Below are 23,075 nucleotides of genomic sequence, written 5' to 3' on the forward strand. Positions count from 1 at the left end.
AGACAGCCGATGGGGGAGTTAGGTGAGTTGTGTTTGTTTGTTTTTTTGTTTTTTTATCTGCTTTGCAAAGGGGGATAATACAAGGGGCATCAATGGGGGATAATACAGGGGGCATCAATGGGGGATAATACAGGGGGGAGGGCATCTATGGGGGATAATACAGGGTGCATCTATGGGGGATAATACAGGGGGGCATCTATGGGGGATAATACAGGGGGGGTGCATCTATGGGGGATATACAGGGGTCATCTATGGGGGATAATACAGGGGGCATCTATTGGGGATAATACAGGGGGCATCTATGGGGGATAATACAGGGGGTATCTATAGGGGGATATACAGGGGGCATCTATAGGGGATAATACAGGGGGCATCTATAGGGGATAATACAGGGGCATCTATGGGGGATAATACAGGGGGCATCTATGGGGGATAATACAGGGGGCATCTATGGGGGATAATACAGGGGGCATAAATGGGGGATAATACAGGGGTATCTATAAGGGAATAATACAGGGGGCATCTATAGGGGATAATACAGGGGTATCTATAGGGGCATAATAAAGGGGGCATCTATAGGGGCATAATACAGGGGGCATCTATAGGGGGATAATACAGGGGGCATCTATAGGGATATACAGGGGGCATCTATGGTGTATAATACAGGGGGCATCTATAGGGGGATAATACAGGGGCCATCTATTGGGGGAATAATACAGGGGCATATACTATAAGGGGGTCACATAGTGTCAGGGCTACCCACTAAATGAGGGCGTACAGGGGCCAATACAGATGTGCAGTGTGTATAGAGATGAGGATGGTGACAGAGTGAGGAGCCTAATATGTCTGTCTGGCAGGTTCTGTGGATTCGTGGCTCGGAGACGTTCTAATGGCCCAGGAAGGATGGAGAAGATAATGAAAAGGAAACAACTCTTATCAGAATAGACGTCCCCTGTGAGTCACCTGATGTAACTGTACTGTTATTTATATGGTGTACAGAACCTGTGTAGAGCTGAGTGTGTGGATGGAGTAGTGGTCCATCGAGGTTTGCTATGGGGCCCAACCATTTCTAGTTACGCCCCCGCTCAGGTCTCGCCAGGATTAGGACACATGGACCCTCTTGGCGCTTATTCCAACCACAAACATGGAGGCCATTGCACACTGCAGCTGCTAGAGGGCGACAGGTCTGAGAGCAGCGGGACTGCGCATGCGCGTCGTCTCTATGGTAACTCCGGTCCATCCTCCGGAGAGCTGGCGGTAGTGACGCTGAGCACGGACCGCCGGCAGAGGAAGCGGGCGAGGCAGGGAGCGCCTGTGAGCAGTGAGCAGTCACGGACCCAGCCCGGGACCGGTGCTCGTGACCCGGCTCCAACATGGGCTGCACACTCAGTGCCGAGGACAAGGCGGCGGCCGAGAGGAGTAAGATGATAGACCGCAACCTGCGGGAGGACGGGGAGAAGGCGTCCAAGGAGGTGAAGCTGCTGCTGCTGGGTGAGGACGAGACGGAGGACCGCTATATACTGTATACTACTCTGTATATACCCAGGACTGACCCCTATATACTGTGTATACCCAGGACTGACCGCTATGTACTGTGTATACACAGGACTGACCGCTATATACTGTATACTACTCTGTATATACACAGGACTGACCCCTATATACTGTGTATACCCAGGACTGACCGCTATATACTGTATATACTCAGGACTGACCGCTATATACTGTATATACTCAGGACTGACCGCTATATACTGTATACTACTCTGTATATACACAGGACTGACCCCTATATACTGTGTATACCCAGGACTGACCGCTATGTACTGTGTATACTCAGGACTGACCGCTATATACTGTATACTACTCTGTATATACACAGGACTGACCCCTATATACTGTGTATACCCAGGACTGACCGCTATATACTGTATATACCCAGGAATGACCGCTATATACTGTATATACTCAGGACTGACCGCTATATACTGTATATACTCAGGACTGACCGCTATATACTGTATACTACTCTGTATATACTCAGGACTGACCGCTATATACTGTATATACTCAGGACTGACCGCTATATACTGTATATACTCAGGACTGACCGCTATATACTGTATATACTCAGGACTGACCCCTATATACTGTATATACACATCACTGACCCCTATATACTGTATATACACATCACTGACCCCTATATACTGTATATACACATCACTGACCCCTATATACTGTATATACACATCACTGACCGCTGTATACTGTATATACACATCACTGACCGCTGTATACTGTATATACACAGGAGTCGACTGACCCCTATATACTGTATATACACAGGACTGACCCCTATATACTGTATATACACATCACTGACCCCTATATACTGTATATACACATCACTGACCCCTATATACTGTATATACACAGGACTGACCCCTATATACTGTATATACACAGGACTGACCCCTATATACTGTATATACACAGGACTGACCCCTATATACTGTATATACACAGGACTGACCCCTATATACTGTATATACACAGGACTGACCCCTATATACTGTATATACTCAGGACTGACCGCTGTATACTGTATATACTCAGGACTGACCGCTATATACTGTATATACTCAGGACTTACCCCTATATACTGTATACTACTCTGTATATACTCAGGACTGACCGCTATATACTGTGTATACTCAGGACTGACCGCTATATACTGTATACTACTCTGTATATACTCAGGACTGACCGCTATATACTGTATATACTCAGGACTGACCGCTATATACTGTATATACTCAGGACTGACCGCTATATACTGTATATACACATCACTGACCCCTATATACTGTATATACTCATCACTGACCCCTATATACTGTATACTACTCTGTATATACTCAGGACTGACCGCTATATACTGTATATACTCAGGACTGACCCCTATATACTGTATATACACATCACTGACCCCTATATACTGTATATACACATCACTGACCCCTATATACTGTATACTACTCTGTATATACTCAGGACTGACCGCTATATACTGTATATACTCAGGACTGACCCCTATATACTGTATATACACATCACTGACCCCTATATACTGTACATACACATCACTGACCCCTATATACTGTATGTACTCAGGACTGACCCCTATATACTGTATATACTCAGGACTGACTGCTGTATACTGTATATACTCAGGACTGACCCCTATATACTGTATATACACAGGACTGACCACTATATACTGTGTATATACACAGGACTGACCGCTATATACTGTGTATATACACAGGACTGACCGCTATACTGTATACTGTGTATACACAGGACTGACCCCTATATACTGTGTATACTCAGGACTGACCGCTGTATACTGTGTATACTCAGGACTGACCGCTGTATACTGTGTATACTCAGGACTGACCGCTATATACTGTGTATACTCAGGACTGACTGCTATATACTGTATACACTCAGGACTGACCACTGTATATACTCAGGACTGACCGCTATATACTGTATACTACACTCTATATACACAGGACTGACCGCTATATACTGTGTATATACACAGGACTGACCGCTATATACTGTGTATACCCAGGACTGACCCCTATATACTGTGTATTCTCAGGACTGACCGCTGTATACTGTATATACACAGGACTGACCGCAATATGCTGTGTATACTCAGGACTGACCGCTATATACACTCAGGACTGACCATTGTATACACTCAGGACTGACCGCTATATACTGTATACTACACTGTATACACAGAACTTACTGCTGGGGGCTGGGTTCACACTATGTATATTTGAGGCTGTATTTGGTCCTCATGTCATGTCCTCATAGCAACCAAAACCAGGAGTGGATTGAAAACCCAGAAAGGCTCTGTTCACACAATGTTGAAATTGAGTGGATGGCCGTCATATAACAGTAAATAACGGCCATTATTTCAATATAACAGCCGTTGTTTTAAAATAACAGCAAATATTTGCCATTAAATGGCGGCCATCCACTCAATTACAACATTATGTGAACAGAGCCTTTCTGTGTTTTCAATCCACTCCTTGTTTTGGTTGCTATACAGCCTCACAAATACAGCCTCAAATATACATAGTGTGAACCCAGCCTTATACTGTATATACTCAGGACTAACCGCTATATACTGTATACTACACTCTATATACACAGGAATGACCACTATATACTGTATACTACACTGTATAGACACAGGACTGACCGCTATATACTGTATATACTCAGGACTGACCCCTATATACTGTATATACTCAGGACTGACAGCTATATACTATGTATTACACTGTATATACACAGAACCGACTGCTATATACTACACTGTATGTACTTAGTACTGACCACTATATACTACACTCTATATATACAGGACTGACCGCTATATACTGTATACTGCACTGTATATACACACTACTGACCGCTATATACTTTATATACACAGGACAGGACTGACCGCTATATACTGTATATACACAGGACTGACCGCTATATACTGTATATACACAGGACTGACTGTTATACTGTATATACACAGGACTGACCGCTATATAGTAGAGTATATACACAGGACTGACAGCTATATAGTAGAGTATATACACAGGACTGACCGCTATAATAATAAATACAGAAGACTAATCACTATATACTACACTATAATACACATACAGGTCTGGTCGCTATATACTATACTATACATAAAATCATAACTGGTCACTATATACTATGCTATATATACACACACACTGGGCCCTATACTGTGGGCACTGTGCAGGGTGCTGGGCACTATACTGTGGGCACTGTGTGTAGGGTGCTGGGCACTATACTGTGGGCACTGTGCAGGGTGCTGGGCACTATACTGTGGGCAGGGTGCTGGGCACTATACTGTGGGCACTGTGTGTAGGGTGCTGGGCACTATACTGTGGGCACTGTGTGTAGGGTGCTGGGCACTATACTGTGGGCACTGTGTGCTGGGTGCTGGGCACTATGCTGTGGGTACTGTGCAGGGTGCTGGGCACTATGCTGGAGGCACTGCAGGGTGCTGGGCACTATACTGTGGTCACTGTGTGTAGGGTGCTGGACACTATACTGTGGGCACTGTGCAGGGTGCTGGGCACTATACTGTGGGCACTGTGTGTAGGGTGCTGGGCACTATACTGTGGTCACTGTGTGTAGGGTGCTGGACACTATACTGTGGGCACTGTGCAGGGTGCTGGGCACTATACTGTGGGCACTGTGTTGGGTGCTGGGCACTATGCTGTGGGCACTGTGCAGGGTGCTGGCCACTATACTGTGGTCACTGTGTGTAGGGTGCTGGGCACTATGCTGTGGGCACTGTGTGTAGGGTGCTGGGCACTATACTGTGGTCACTGTGTGTAGGGTGCTGGGCACTATACTGTGGTCACTGTGTGTAGGGTGCTGGCCACTATACTGTGGTCACTGTGTGTAGGGTGCTGGCCACTATGCTGTGGGCACTGTGTGTAGGGTGCTGGGCACTATGCTGTGGGCACTGTGCAGGGTGCTGGCCACTATACTGTGGTCACTGTGTGTAGGGTGCTGGGCACTGTGTAGGGTGCTGGGCACTATGCTGTGGTCACTGAGTAGGGTGCTGGGCTCTATTCTGTGGGCACTGTGTGTAGGCAGATAATGGAGGCCTTGTTGTAAGTGCTTATAGTAATCTTGTGGACGTGAGTATGTGTCGACACAGGACGTGAGCCAAGAACACAACAGTACTCGTCACTTTCCAGAACATTCCTTATGTTTTGTGGCATCTTACCCTTTGTATTATTATATAAGGCTGTATTATTAGTATTAGTAGTAGTAGTATTAGTAGTAGTATTATTATATAAGGCTGTATTATTAGTATTAGTAGTAGTAGTAGTATTGTTATTAGTAATATTACATAAGGCTGTATTATTAGTAGTAGTATTATTATTAGTATTATTATATAAGGCTGTATTATTAGTAGTAGTATTAGTAGTAGTAGTATTATTCTTAGTAATATTATATAAGGCTGTATTATTATTAGTATTAGTATTATTATTATTATTAGTAGTATATAAGGCTGTATTAGTATTATTATATAAGGCTGTATTATTATTATTAGTAGTAGTATTATTCTTAGTAATATTATATAAGGCTGTATTATTATTAGTATTATTATTAGTATTAGTATTATTATTATTATTAGTAGTAGTAGTATATAAGGCTGTATTATTAGTAGTATTATTATTATTATTATTATTATTATTATATAAGGCTGTATTGTTAGTATTATTATTATTAGTATTATTATTAGTAGTAGTAGTAGTAGTATTATATAAGGCTTTATTATTATTATTATTAGTATTATTATTATTAGTAGTAGTAGTATTATTAGTATTATTATGATGTTGTATTAGGAGGAATCTCTTCCCTCTGATGCTCCTATAACTACTGCCCCCCTCACCGTCTTCTCACCCTTTATTATGGTTCCCCAGTTTGCTCCCCTGTTCTTTAATCATTGATAAATCGGCATCTGTGCCCCCGATTGTAGTGTGGCAGAGTGACGGCCCTTATGGGTCCATGCTGGTGGGCCGCCCCCTTACTCTTACTATGCCCACTCTGGGTTCTCATTTCCGTTGTTACATGTGTGTCTCATATACATGGGGGGAAACTGGCAAAACTGTATCCTGATGTATACGTGTGACGGGCCTTACACAGATATACATACAGGATATACTGTACATAGAGGATATACTGTACATAGAGGATATACTGTACATGGGGGATATACTGTACATAGAGGATATACTGTACATAGAGGATATACTGTACATAGAGGATATACATATAGGATATACTGTACACATAGGATATGCATATAGGATATACTGTACATGTAGGATATGCATATAGGATATACTGTACATGTAGGATATACATATAGGATATACTGTACATAGAGGCTATACTGTACATATAGGATATACTGTACATAGAGGATATACTGTACATACAGGATATACTGTACATAGAGGATACTGTACATACAGGATATACTGTACATACAGGATATACTGTACATAGAGGATATACTGTACATACAGGATATACTGTACATAGAGGATACTGTACATACAGGATATACTGTACATACAGGATATACTGTACATAGAGGATATACTGTACATACAGGATATACTGTACATAGAGGATACTGTACATACAGGATATACTGTACATACAGGATATACTGTACATATAGGATATACTGTACATAGAGGCTATACTGTACATAGAGGCTATACTGTACATAGAGGCTATACTGTACATAGAGGATATACATAGAGGATATACTGTACATAGAGGATACTGTACATACAGGATATACTGTACATACAGGATATACTGTACATACAGGATATACTGTACATACAGGATATACTGTACATATAGGATATACTGTACATAGAGGCTATACTGTACATAGAGGCTATACTGTACATAGAGGCTATACTGTACATAGAGGATATACATAGAGGATATACTGTACATATAGGATGTGCATATAGGATATACTGTACATATAGGATATACATATCGGATATACTGTACATGTAGGATATACATATATGATATACTGTACACATAGGATATGCATATAGGATATACTGTACATGTAGGATATACATATAGGATATACTGTGCATATGGGATATTTTAGAGCTGTTAGTTTACAGATCACACAGCAGTACATATATACTTTCTGTGCTGCTGTGTGATCCGGCATTGTCAGCGGCCCGGCTTCTCAATTAAGTGTGCTGTGTAAAGGTGCTGAAGGCGATCTCATTGATTGGTGATTGTTTGTGTCCTTTCACGGCCCTTACACACACAGATGTCTGACAGATCATTGAAGCCAAAGCCAGGAACAGACTGTAAACAGAGAACATGTGACGTGTGTGTAAGGCTCCTTTTACACGTACAAAGAAATTGCTTAAGCGCTTGTTTAGTGAACAATAAGGAATCCTTCTTTCTTTTGAAAAATAAGCGTTAAGTCGAGAAGAAATTGCTATGGAAAGTTGAGCGTAAATAGGTTTGTTATTGCGTTCGTATATATATATATATATATATATATATATATATATATATATATATAGATGACAGGCACGGTCACAGAACGAATTATGCCCGTAATCCAAGGCACCACTGTACTGTGAACGATGAGTGTCTACACTGAAAGATGGTTATCAATGCAAATGATTATCAATCATTTTGGTTCAAATGTAGTCAACTAGTGATTGTGTTTTGGACATATCCTGCATATAGTCACTGTGTCCGAGTACATGTGACAAATGACCTGAGCTTAGCTGGTAGTTCATTATGTTCTGGTCATTAAAGTTAATGGGGCTTGTGCCAGCACTTGCACGTATACATCGGCATCCCGTTTTTGACAATTTACCAGTGTAAACGAGACACGGCTGGCCAAATGTGATGTGAACGAGCGCTAACCGTAAATAAGGGCCGGGGTCCCTGGCTCCTTTACTGCCGACACATTATATTCTCCCCACACATCTATGGATGGTTTTATTACTATTAGGTGATTGTTCTGTAATACTTTCATGTAAGATAATTATATCTATAAATGATCCTGTATCTTAGAGTTATATTATAGAATGTATATACTAAACACTTCAGAATGTGTCTCTTCGCTCTGCTGGCAAATGAGATGTAGGTAGACACACAGATGTCTGTTACCTGTGTATATAGTTGTCACTGTATATACCATATATACTAAATGGTCACTGTGGTAGCCTATGTGATTCCTTATATATTTGTAAAGCACTTAAGTTCTCAAAACTGACTCCCTACTCCAGTGAAAAAGTCTTGGCCTCTAGGGATCTCTAATCCCTGCAAACTGCAGTACAAGCCTGTTAGGGGAATTCTGTGATGGCTTTCTGTTATACTGTCACTTCTGCTCACATAGCACCTATGCCGATGCATCAGTAACCTCCCTTCTCCTCTTCACATAGCATCTATAGCACAGTGCATCAGTAACCTCCCTTCTCCTCTTCACATAGCACCTATAGCACAGTCCATCAATAACCCCCCTTCTCTTCACATAGCACCTATAGCACAGTCCATCAATACCCCTTCTCTTCACATAGCACCTATAGCACAGTCCATCAGTAACCCCTTCTCTTCACATAGCACCTATAGCACAGTGCATCAATAACCCCTTCTCTTCACATAGCACCTATAGCACAGTCCATCAGTAACCCCCCTTCTCCTCTTCACATAGCGCCTATAGCACAGTGCATCAATAACCCCCCTTCTCTTCACATAGCGCCTATAGCACAGTGCATCAATAACCCCCCTTCTCTTCACATAGCACCTATAGCACAGTCCATCAATAACCCCTTCTCTTCACATAGCACCTATAGCACAGTGCATCAATAACCCCTTCTCTTCACATAGCACCTATAGCACAGTCCATCAATACCCCTTCTCTTCACATAGCACCTATAGCACAGTCCATCAGTAACCCCCCTTCTCCTCTTCACATATCACCTATAGCACAGTGCATCAATAACCCCTTCTCTTCACATAGCACCTATAGCACAGTCCATCAATAACCCCCTTCTCTTCACATAGCACCTATAGCACAGTCCATCAGTAACCCCCCTTCTCCTCTTCACATATCACCTATAGCACAGTGCATCAATAACCCCCTTCTCTTCACATAGCACCTATAGCACAGTGCATCAGTAACCCCCCTTCTCCTCACATAGCACCTATAGCACAGTGCATCAGTAACCTCCCTTCTCCTCTTCACATATCACCTATAGCACAGTGCATCAGTAACCTCCCTTCTCCTCACATAGCACCTATAGCACAGTCCATCAATAACCCCTTCTCTTCACATAGCACCTATAGCACAGTCCATCAGTAACCCCCTTCTCTTCACATAGCACCTATAGCACAGTGCATCAGTAACCCCCCTTCTCCTCACATAGCACCTATAGCCCTGTGCATCAATAACCCCCCTTCTCTTCACATAGCAACCTATAGCACAGTGCATCAGTAACCTCCCTTCTCTTCACATAGCACCTATAGCACAGTGCATCAGTAACCCTCCTTCTCTTCACATAGCACCTATAGCACAGTGCATCAGTAACCCCCCTTCTCCTCTTCACATAGCACCTATAGCACAGTGCAACAATAACCCCCCTTCTCTTCACATAGCACCTATAGCACTGTGCATCAATAACCCCCCTTTTCACATAGCACCTATAGCACAGTCCATCAGTAACCCCCTTCTCTTCACATAGCACCTATAGCACAGTCCATCAGTAACCCCCCTTCTCCTCTTCACATATCACCTATAGCAGTGATTTTCAACCTTTTTTGAGCCGCGGCACACTTTTTATACTTAAAAAATCACGGGGCACACCACCAACCAAAATGGCAGAAAATGACACTAAAACAGTAAATATTATGCATATAGTTCACGGAGTTCACTCTTGGGGGGTTTAAATCAGCTTCTTATCACCACAAGAGCTGCTTTTTAAGCCCTCAAGAGTGAAATATGCCGGGCAGAGGTCCTTTCAATAAATTATTTATTTTAAAAAGGTTAAATAAAAAAGGATAACCCCCTCATATATACAATCCCATGTAACCTCATACATACAGTCCCATGTATTCCCATATATATATATATATATATATATATATATATACAGTCCCATGTAAACTCATACATACAGTCCCACGTATATGAGCACATAATTATCAGCACCATATACTGTGGTGATGTGCACTGTATAGCGCCACAGTATATAGTGCTGATAATTATGTGGCTCATATACTGCAGTATAAAGGGGTACAATGAGAAGTACTATGGCCATGAGGCCAGAGTACAAGTGCCCCCTGCTTTGCCCTCATACAGTAATAATGCCACTTGCAGTATGCCCCCCATATAATAATAATGCCCCCTGCTTTGCCCTCATACAGTAATAATGCCTCCTGCAGTATGCCCCCATATAATAATAATGCCCCCTGCAGTATGCCCCCATATATTAATAATGGACCCTGCAGTATGCCCCCATATAATAATAATAATGCCCCCTGCAGTATTCCCCCATATAATAATAATGTCCCCTGCAGTATGCCCCATATAATAATAATGCCCCCCTGCAGTATGCCCCCATATAATAATAATGCCCCCTGCAGTATGCCCCCATATAATAATAATGTCCCCTGCAGTATGCCCCATATAATAATAATGCCCCCTGCAGTATGCCCCCATATAATAATAATGTCCCCTGCAGTATGCCCCATATAATAATAATGCCCCCTGCAGTATGCCCCATATAATAATAATGCCCCCTGCAGTATGCCCCATATAATAATAATGGACCCTGCAGTATGCCCCCATATAATAATAATGCCCCCTGCAGTATGCCCCCATATAATAATAATGCCCCCTGCAGTATGCCCCCATATAATAATAATGCCCCCTGCAGTATGCCCCCATATATTAATAATGCCCCCTGCAGTATGCCCTCATATAATAATAATGCCTCCTGCAGTATGCCCCCATATAATAATAATGCCTCCTGCAGTATGCCCCCATATAATAATAATGCCCCCTGCAGTTTGCCCCCATATATTAATAATGCCCCCTGCAGTATGCCCCCATATATTAATAATGCCCCCTGCAGTATGCCCCCATATATTAATAATGCCCCCTGCAGTATGCCCCCATATATTACTAATGCCCCCTGCAGTATGCCCCCATATATTAATAATGGACCCTGCAGTATGCCCCCATATATTAATAATGCCCCCTGCAGTATGCCCCCATATAATAATAATGCCCCCTGCAGTATGCTCCCCATATAATAATAATGCCCCCTGCAGTATGCCCCCATATAATTATAATGCCCCCTGCAGTATTCCCCCATATAATAATAATGCCCCCTGCAGTATGCCCCCCATATAATAATAATGCCCCCTGCAGTATGCCCCCATATATTAATAATGCCCCCTGAAGTATGCCCCCCATATAATAATAATGCCCCCTGCAGTATGCCCCCATATAATAATAATGCCCCCTGCAGTATGCCCCCATATATTAATAATGCCCCCTGCAGTATGCCCCCATATATTAATAATGGACCCTGCAGTGTGCCCCCATATATTAATAATGGACCCTGCAGTGTGCCCCCATATATTAATAATGCCCCCTGCAGTATGCCCCCATATATTAATAATGCCCCCTGCAGTATGCCCCCCATATAATAATAATGCCCCCTGCAGTATGCCCCCATATAATAATAATGCCCCCTGCAGTATGCCCCCATATAATTATAATGCCCCTGCAGTATTCCCCCATATAATAATAATGCCACCTGCAGTATGCCCCCATATAATAATAATAATAATGCCACCTGCAGTATGCCCCCATATATTAATAATGCCCCCTGCAGTATGCCCCCATATAATAATAATGCCCCCTGCAGTATGCCCCCATATAATAATAATGCCCCCTGCAGTATGCCCCCATATAATAATAATGCCCCCTGCAGTATGCCCCCATATAATAATAATGCCCCCTGCAGTATGCCCCCATATAATAATAATGCCCCCTGCAGTATGCCCTAGGGCTGGGCGATATTGGCCTAAATCAATATCGCGGTTTATCATATATGTAGCTGCGGTAACGATAACTGGACGATAACTATGACACGTCCCCTGTGTAAGCCACACCCCTTTATACAAGCCACACCCACTTGACCATGCCAAACTGGGGATATTTTGTTTCAATAAAGTTAGAAAAAAGTAGAGTACCTAAATGAGCAGCAACCCAAACTATGTCCACACTACAGGACGTGTATATACTGGTCTACAGCATACAGCTATAAACACACTACAGTATGTGTATACACAGGTATATAGCTATGTACTATAGGGACCCAGAGTATATATGATGGGTATATAGTATATACAGGTCACAGTACAGGGACATACAGTATATATGATGTGTATATAGTATGTTATGTATAGGTGACAGTATGAAGGCACTGTTATGGGGACATTATGAGTGGCACATTATAGGGGGGGCTGTAGATGGCACTGCACTGACACGCCGTGAAGATATCTATATATCATCTCTCTCTTATCTATCTATCCCCTATCTATCTATCCATTTATCTATCTCCTATCTATCTATTTATCTATCTATCTCCTATCTATCTATCTATCGTCTATCTATCTCCTATCTATCTCCTATCTATCTATCTCCTATCTATCTATCTATATATCTCCTATCTATCTATCTATCTCCTATCTATCTATCTATCTATCTGTCTCCTATCGATCTCCTATCGATCTCCTATCGATCTCCTATCGATCTCCTATCGATCTCCTATCGATCTCCTATCGATCTCCTATCGATCTCCTATCGATCTCCTATCGATCTCCTATCGATCTCCTATCGATCTCCTATCGATCTCCTATCGATCTCCTATCGATCTCCTATCTTTCTCCTATCTTTCTCCTATCTTTCTCCTATCTATCTTTCTATCTAAAAAGTACCAGCACTCCAATTGAATGTAAAAGCAAGTAGATTCATTCACAATCCATGTGAAAAACAGAAACATTTCTGACCACACACGGTTGTGGTCAGAACCGTTGCTGTTTTTCCACATGGGTTGCTGACTGTTAGTGACTGCCGTGACATTCGTGCCGGCAGTGACTCATGGGCCGCTCTTACACACCGGGCAGGTTAAGGGGCGCTGGGATGGAGGGTGGCGACTCCGCTGTGCCATGCAGGCGCTGTGCTGTGCCAGGAGCAGGCCGCCGATGAGAGTGGCCGGAGTGGGGCCGCCGAAACAGGCTGAGACAGGCAGGGGCGCTGTGTTGTGTCGGGCGGGTGCTGCGTGGCCGCAGCTTCTAGGGATATTAAAGGGACGGTGTCGCATTTCCCACCGGGATCCCGCGGCACCCCTGGCGGGTTCTCTCGGCACACCAGTGTGCCGCGGCACCCCGGTTGGGAAACGCTGGCCTATAGCACAGTGCATCAATAATTCCCCTTTTCTTCACATAGCACCTATAGCACAGTCCATCAGTAACCCCCTTCCTCTTCACATAGCACCTATAGCACAGTGCATCAATAACCCCCCTTCTCTTCACATAGCACCTATAGCACAGTGCATCAATAACCCCTTCTCTTCACATAGCAACCTATAGCACAGTGCATCAGTAACCCCCTTCTCTTCACATAGCACCTATAGCACAGTGCATCAGTAACCCCCCTTCTCTTCACATAGCACCTATAGCACAGTGCATCAGTAACCCCTTCTCTTCACATATCACCTATAGCACAGTCCATCAGTAACCCCCTTCCTCTTCACATAGCACCTATAGCACAGTGCATCAATAACCCCCCTTCTCTTCACATAGCACCTATAGCACAGTGCATCAATAACCCCTTCTCTTCACATAGCAACCTATAGCACAGTGCATCAGTAACCCCCTTCTCTTCACATAGCACCTATAGCACAGTGCATCAGTAACCCCCCTTCTCTTTACATAGCACCTATAGCACAGTGCATCAGTAACCCCCCTTCTCTTCACATAGCACCTATAGCACTGTGCAAGACTGTAAAGTCCAGCGCTCTGTCAGCAAGATTGTCGTTGCACAGTAGTATGGACTGACCCTGTGGACTAAGGTCCGAGGGAAAGGAAGTTCAAGTGTGAATACTGCCGGCAAACAGCCCAGCTCTGGTCCTACACTCCATGGAGGAGATGAGGAACAGCTGTGCACCACACTCTCTCTGATGGTTTAATTTCCTGATAGCAGAGTGCCCCTTTAATTCCTCTTCTTGTCTGCAGTATACGTTGTGTGCACCTTGGCTGCAGGGTCTCAGTAAATAGGGAAGTGACTCTAACAGGAAGGAAATCTCGCTCCGAACTGTTTTGCAATCACAGGTCGACAGTTCTTGTTCACTGAAGTTTTGTTGGATGATTTTCACACAACTTTTTTAGGAAAAAGATACATTTTTTGGGGGACCATTCACATGTACAGGATGTGCAGCCGATCTGATGCTGTGTACAGTCATTTAGTTACATGATATCTGCTGCAGATCCTGTGCTTGTGAATGGACCTTGTATGACCCTATGAATGGAGAACCTATATGAGCCTCTACGACCCCCATTGGGCAGGGGCCAAGCCAGACCACAACCCGCACAGATTTGTCATGTGGACGTGTTTCCTGCAGACTGTGGTTATAAGTTTCAGCAGCTATTTCGGCCATATTGCATGAGGTTATAATCACGTGGCAAATTCTTTGTATGTTTTTTGCCGTGACACATACAGGGCCATTTAAACTAATAGATCTGTAGTCTATCCGCAATTACAGATGGATCTACGGAAGGTGTGAATGAGGCCTTATGGTGCGTTTACACAGACAGATTTATCTGACAGATCTTTGACGCCAAAACCAGGAACAGACTATAAACAGGGATCAGGTCATAAAGGAAAGACTGAGATTTCTGCTCTTTTCAAATTCATTCCTGGCTTTGGCTTCCAAAATCTGTCAGATAAATCTTTCTGTGTAAACGCACCCTTAGGCCATGTATTTTGACCCTTTTCCCACCTGTAAAACTGAAGTTCTAGAGATGAAAAAAACGATAAAGTGTACCTGTTTGGAAAAACTTTTGACATGGCATAGAGACGTGTCAAGTTTTGATCAGTCCGGGTCCGAGTGTTCACTCTTTCAGTTCCTCCCCTATTGCTCAGTGTGAACATACTCTCAGCATGAAACCCTTTCTATGCTCGTTCAGGTTTTAGCATTGAGTACTTTAGTCCTGACAGTTGTTGATGGCGGCCTCCAGTGGTTACAGACCATCTCTGCTGGTAGATACTTTCTTCCCATATTCCTCCTATATCCCCAGACTGTGAATGACGAAAGGGAAGGCTCCACATATTTCATTGCACAGAAACTCTCCAGCATGTTGGCTAATGGCTGTGAGTGCTAATTGAATGTGGAAAGTGCTTGTTGTCTCCTAAGTGCAGACCTCTAGGAAAAACTTGTAACCCTCCCCGATCGGTTAAGTTTTTGTGTTAAAGGGTTACTCCAGCAAAAAAAAAAAAATCTTTCAAATCAACTGGGGCCATTTGTAAATTTCTTCTATTAAAAAAACTCCAGTCTTCCAGTACTTATCAGCTGCTGTTTTTACCATGTTTTTAAACATTTTTTTTACACTCATATATGCAAACATTTAGATTACATATACTGATCAATGCTGTACTATTGCATAACATTGACCAGTATTATCAGTGATCTGCACATAGTCTGCCTAAGGGCGAATACTATAGATTGCAGTGTTTAATGGTGCGTTTAAACAGGTAGATTTATCTGACAGATTTTGGAAGCCAAAGCCAGGAATGGATTTGAAAGGAGGAGAAATCTGTCTTTCCTTTATGACCCATTCCCTGTTTGGCTTTGGCTTCAAAAATCTGTCAGATAAATCTGCCTTTGTAAATGCACCATAAGGGGTTAATGGCTGACAGCTGTGTGATCGCGGCTCCCTGTCATTATCCCTGGCTCCTGAAATATTAAAGGGGTTATCCAGTGTAAGAAAGACATGGCCACTTTCTATATACAGTATAAAAAAGTGTTTTTATTAATGGAAAATCCCCTCCCCTAATAAAAGTTTGAATCACCCCCCCCCCTTTTCACATTTTATAAATAAAAATAAATAAATAAACATATTTGGTATCCCCGTGTGCGGAATCCTGAACTATTAAATATTACATCCCTGATCTCACACGGTAAGCGGTGTAAGTGCAAAATTGCACATTTTTTTGTCACATCAAATCCTTAAAAATTGTAATAAAAAGTGGTCATAAAGTGGCATATACACAAACAAGGTACCAATAGAAAGTACAAATCATGGCGCAAAAACTAAAAATGACCCCTCACACAGCCCCGTAGATCAAAGGTTAAAAGAGGTTATAGGGAGGGGAATAAAGACATTTTAAACACATTTAGTTTTTTTTTAAAAGCAGTAAGATGAAATAAAAGTTATATAAAATTACATATCGTTGTAATTACACTTACTTGAGGAACATATGTAACACGTCAGTTTTACTATAGAACAAATGGCATTAACATGAAAGCCCCAAAATGAAAACAAATTCCTTTTTTTTTAATTTTACTGCACAAATAATTTTTTTCTACTTTCACAGCATACTTAATGGAAAAAGTAAGTCTGCCATTGTAAAGTACATGGCGCAAAAAATACAGGCTCATGTGGGTCTGTAAGTGAAAAAATGCAAGTGCTATGGCCTTTTAAACACGAGGAGGAAAAAAAACCTGAAGGGGTTAAACTGGATAACCCATTTAATGTGTGCGGGTACGATCACACTGATGCGGCCCCACACACATTAAGCCTTTCACAGGCAGGAATGTATATACACATTCTTGCTGCATCGAGCATCAGCGGTAGGTATATATATATATATATATATATATATATATATATATATATATATATATATACAGGGCTCCAGATGGCGACCAAAATGGTCGCCAATGCGACTGACATTTTGCAAATGGCGCCCAGATTTATTAATCTGGGCGCCATTTGCGACTGGCCCCGGCGGCGGCGCGCTGTCTCTTTAAGATGCGCGGCTGATGCGCGGCTGCCGGGGATGTCCCGTCCTATCCCCGGCAGCGCGGCGCATCAGTGAGCTGCCTGGGGCCCTGACTTCCGGCACAGGAAGCGCACGTCAGAGACGCTTCCTGTGTCAGAAGTCACAGCCCCGGCGTACAGAGAGCTCACTGACGCGCCGCGCTGCCGGGGATAGGACGGGACACCCCCGGCAGCCGCGCATCAGCCGGGGACAGCGTCCGAAGAAGAAGAGGATCGCCGGGGGAGCGGGTTGTCAGGTGAGTTTGTGTGTTTGTTTTTTTTAAATATTGCTTAGCATAGAGAAAAGGGGGGGGCTTTATAATGGGGGGAAGAGAAGGGGGGCATCTATAATGGGGGGAGAAGAGGGGGCATCTATAAGGGGAGGGGGTATCTATAAGGGGGGGAGAAGAGGGGGCATCTATAATGGGGGGGAGGAGGGGGCATCTATAATGGGGGGGGGGGAGAGGGGGCATCTATAATGGGGGGGAGGAGGGGGCATCTATAATGGGGGGGAGGAGGGGGCATCTATAATGGGGGGGAGGAGGGGGCATCTATAATGGGGGGGAGGAGGGGGCATCTATAATGGGGGGGAGGAGGGGGCATCTATAATGGGGGGGAGGAGGGGGCATCTATAATGGGGGGGAGGAGGGGGTCATCCATAAGGGGAGGGGGTATCTATAAGGGGGTGAGAAGAGGGGGCATCTATAATGGGGGGGGAGAGGGGGCATCTATAATGGGGGTAGAGGGGGTCATCTATAATGGGGGTAGAGGGGGTCATCTATAAGGGGAGGGGGCATCTATAATGGGGGGGGAGAGGGGGGGGCATCTATAATGGGGGTAGAGGGGGTCATCTATAAGGGGAGGGGGCCATCTATAAGTGTAGGGCAAACTGGCTGCAGACACTGGGAGATAGATATATGCACAATTATTATTATCAGGGCCCCTCAGGTGTCTGTATTGTAGGGGGTCACTTGCATTAGTCACTAGGTGAGAGATATATCTATTTATATACACATCTTGTGGGGGGTCACTATGGCTGCAGTCATAAGTCTAGCTCAGTATGTATAGACTGTTGCAAGCTTTTAAAGGGAACCTGTCACCCCCGGTGACGGGGTGACAGGCTCCCAACCCCCGTTAGAACCCCCTATACTCACCTCATCGCGCCGGGTCCCGCTTCTGAAGATGGTCGGGTCACGGATATCTCAGCCGCTGCAGCCCGGCGCGCACACTGAGAGATGAGTCCAACACTCATAGAGAATGACGGAGCGCTGGACTCTCCCGTCATTCTCTATGAGCGTTGGACTCATCTCTCAGCGCACGCCGGGCTGCAGCGGCTGAGATCTCCGTGACCCGACCATCTTCAGAAGCGGGGTGAAGATGAGGTGAGTATAGGGGGCTCTAACGGGGGGTTGGGAGCCTGTCACCCCGGTACGGGGGTGACAGGTTCCCTTTAAGTTCAAGTTCAGAAGAGTAAGCCTCATTAAAAGGCTAGCCAAGTGAGGCTGAAGTACTGAGTCAGACTGTATATGGTTGTCAGACTGTATATGGTTGTCAAGTTGCAAGTTTCCATGTTGAACGTTTTCAAACTAAGAAAAGAAAGGATCTAAAGGAGGAGGAGGCTGCCGTGGCCTCTGCACACAGTAAGTCCCATTTAACATAACATTAATTTTACATGGTTTAAAATGTTGGCGACCAAATATTCTATTTGGCGCCTAAATTTTTCAGGTTAGGAGCCAATGGCTCCCAGGTAAATTTTTTAGTCTGGAGCCCTGATATATATATATATATATATATATATATATATATATATATATATATATATATTACAGATTTTGGACACAAAGGATTTAAATAGTAAAAAAAGTGTCTTTTAAAGGAGAAGTCCGATGAAAATTTTTATTAAAGTATTATATTGCCCCCCAAAAGGTATACAAATGACCAATATACGCTTATTACGGGAAATGCTTATAAAGTGTTTTTTCCTGCACTTACTACTGCATCAAGGCTTCACTTCCTGGATAACATGGTGATGTCACCTTCTGCATAAGGGTGGGTTCATACTGAGGAATGCTCGCGGATAATTTCCGGAATTCCGCTGTCTGTCCACGCGCACGGCCACGTGTCTTTCTACCGCCGAAAAAAGTGACATGTCACTTCTTTCGGCGGATAGCGGAATGCGCCGGCCCATAGAATGGTGTCTATGGAGCGGACGGAAAGGCGCGCCAACAGACAACGGTATTCCACGGACATTATCCACGAGAATTCCTCAGTATGAACCCACCCTATCCAGGAAGTGACATCACCATGTTATCCAGGAAGTGACATCACCATGTTATCCAGGAAGTGACATCACCATGTTATCCAGGAAGTGACATCACCATGTTATCCAGGAAGTGACATCACCATGTTATCCAGGAAGTGACATCATCATGTTTATCCAGAAATTGACATCATCATGTTACCCAGGAAGTGACATCACCATGTTACCCAGGAAGTGACATCACCATGTCACCCAGGAAGTGACATCACCATGTTACCCAGGAAGTGAAGCCTTGATGCAGTAGTAAGTGCAGGGAAAACACTTTATAAGCATTTCCCGTAATAAGTGTATATTGGTGATTTGTATAAATTTTGGGGGGCAATATAATACTTTAATAAAAATTTTGCAGGGCTTATGTCCGCAATCGCTGTCTGTAATGCATCCGTGATCCGTATTTCTTGCGGATGTTACAAAAATGCAGATCCCATAGACTTTGATTGGCTAATCTGGACTGCAGTTATGGTCCACACTAGGACATGTCCTAATTTTTGGTGGAACTGATGGGGGATCTGTGAAACTACAGACAGTGTGAACAGCCCCAAATCAGTACGCCCTAAATTTGTCTGTAATTGCAGATTCTTAGTTACAGGCAAATTTACTGAACGTGTGAATAAGGCCTAAGTGTGGGGAACATATTCAGCCAAATATGTGTCGTCTGTATATAACTATCCCCAAAATGGTTTCAGTTGTGAGGAGGTTGTTGTGGGTAAAGTTTTTGCTACAAAATGTTCCAAAGCAGCCCAAAAAGTCTAAAAGCTTCTTTGCCTGTGAAAAAATGTCCATTTTTGGCAAGAAAACCATAATCTGGTAGTGAAGAGTGATTGTGTAAGGTGTGAACTTCCTGGGAACCAAATGTTACCCAGGAAGTGACTGGTCTGAGAATAACTGTGCTGCCAATAAGGGGGGCAGGATTCATGGGGCAATGCAGACCAGGAAACCTAATGGTCTAATGCCAACATGTCCTCCATGTGCCAAATTTCTAGGAAAGCTGCACCATGTCTCGTATGGGCTCAATGTCTCTGAAGATGAGTGAAGTAAGTGGCTGTACGTTTGAGTTCAGTGGTCGACTCGGCTGTAAATGGAACCTGTCAGGTGTAAATAAGGTTCTATACCGCTGACACTGTTAGGGTCCTATGAGACAAAGCGATAAACAATCCCATACGACTGGATTGGTGAACGACCTAAAATCGTTCAACCAATTAAATGGAACGGTAATCATTACTTGCGATTGTTCTTGTGGTCGTCCGGTCCTCGCTGATCGTTTGTTTCAGAACGACCGAACGACGTCTTATTACACCGAATGATCTGTGAACACTCAACGTTGATTTTAGTTCCAGGTCTAAACAAGCCGTCAACGATGTCTCGTTTGTCGTTTAATCTGAACAATATAATGATTTTAGATGCTGATAGATCAGGGGAACACTTGTAGCCTTTCATATATCTGTCTGTGCTTCCAGGATGTAGAGCAATGCTTTTATTCTCCAGGAGGCTTTGCTGAGGTGCTGAAGGCCTCGCTCCCCTGAATCCTACGCCAGGGAGATGGTGCAGTCTCACCCCTACTCACTGGCATACACCAGCCGTAACCCTGATCGCCCCATGGGTAAGCATTGTGTCTGTGTGTAAGGGCGGGGGCAAAGCGGAGAGAAGGCGTGGCCTCAGGAGCAGGTGTAGATTTCTGCACTTGCTGTTCAGTCAGGCCGGATCCTCTATGGCATGCGCCTCCTAGTGATCCAGCAGGGAAATGGGGCAATTTTTATTTTTTTTTAAAGACAAACACCGGTGCTCATACACCGATCTTCATAAATGTCCCCCAGTGTGTACGCACAGCCAGGAAGGAGATTTAGAAGCAGGGCGAGATAGGGATGGGATAGGGAGCGAGGAGGTCTTCCTGCTTGTAGCATTTAAGGGGCTTAGGAACGCCTCACATCCTGGAAGCACAGACATATATATGGAAGGTACCATGTGCCGTCTTGTCCTGTCTAACAGAATCAGCAGCCGATTCCCTTTAATGTAAAGTATCAGGTCAGATGTCGCACCTCCTTCGGCCATGTAGATGGGGGATACTCTTGACTTAGAGGATACGTTGGATGTTGCCCTGTCCTTCCCCCTTACACGGCTCCTTAGCTGCAGTTGTTTATCCAGGGTAATTGGAGCAGAATAAGTAACAAGAAAAGCAGAAGCTTATTAATAGCACAAAGCCGGTCTTCCTCTCATGGTACGGCCGGGCTTCTCCCTGCCGGTGACGCCGATTCCACCGCTTCCTACTTTTACTTCTAACCTTTTTTTTTCTTCACTGCTGCTCTTGTGATCTGGGCGCCCCCCTCCTCCCCTGGTACACCCGTGTCATTGCCGGCCCACGCAGATGTGTGTTTTCTGGTTGTGTCATTGCCTGTGGCTGTTCCGGGGGTTTTAGCTTGTCACAACAAGGAAGTTCAGCAGGAGAGGAACAATAGCACAGCTGCCCGAGTGGCATCACTTCCTCGTCCTGCCTGGCACCGCTGGGTATCAGCTCACAAGGAGGGACACCGCTTATAACTCTTAACACTTTCTCAACTCTAAACAAGAAAAGCTCTATTACCCAGAATTGTTTGTGTTGTCATTTTCATAAGGAATTATAGAGTGTGGTCAGACTGGAATTTCTGATACTATCTATGGTGTTTAAAGGGAAGGTATTGTCTCCTGTATCTACTGGTGTCACAAGACACTGCAATGCTGTACAGATCACTTTACTGCAGCCTCCTCTTATCACCACAGACACAACAGGAAGTCTCAGCTTAGTTTTAGCCCCAGTGGTGAGAATGAAAACTGCAAGATATCAGGATTATTTTGTAATATAGGTAGAAACAGGGCTGTGGAGTCAGTAAGCCGCAGATCCAACTCCTGAATTTTAGCAGGACTGACTCCAACTCGGACTCCTGCTCCTTCATAAATGGCCGGTCATATACCAGGGGAGTTATTTATCACACTGGCTCCGCAGCTTCTCCCTAATGTCCTA

General features: G+C 43.9%; 1 protein-coding gene across 1 annotated transcript in view; it reads left to right on the plus strand.

Annotated features, from left to right (window-relative positions):
- Positions 1–1,234: 1,234 nt before the first annotated feature.
- Positions 1,235–23,075, plus strand: part of GNAI3 (G protein subunit alpha i3) — a 51,174-nt gene continuing 29,333 nt past the window's right edge. Inside the window, exon 1 of the mRNA XM_069946172.1 lies at positions 1,235–1,491. Coding sequence (XP_069802273.1) covers positions 1,374–1,491 — 118 coding nt within the window. The 5' untranslated portion in view covers positions 1,235–1,373. The remainder of the gene's footprint in view (positions 1,492–23,075) is intronic.

The sequence above is a fragment of the Dendropsophus ebraccatus genome, chromosome 11, assembly GCF_027789765.1.
Source record: "Dendropsophus ebraccatus isolate aDenEbr1 chromosome 11, aDenEbr1.pat, whole genome shotgun sequence".
Classification (NCBI taxonomy): Eukaryota; Metazoa; Chordata; class Amphibia; order Anura; family Hylidae; genus Dendropsophus; species Dendropsophus ebraccatus.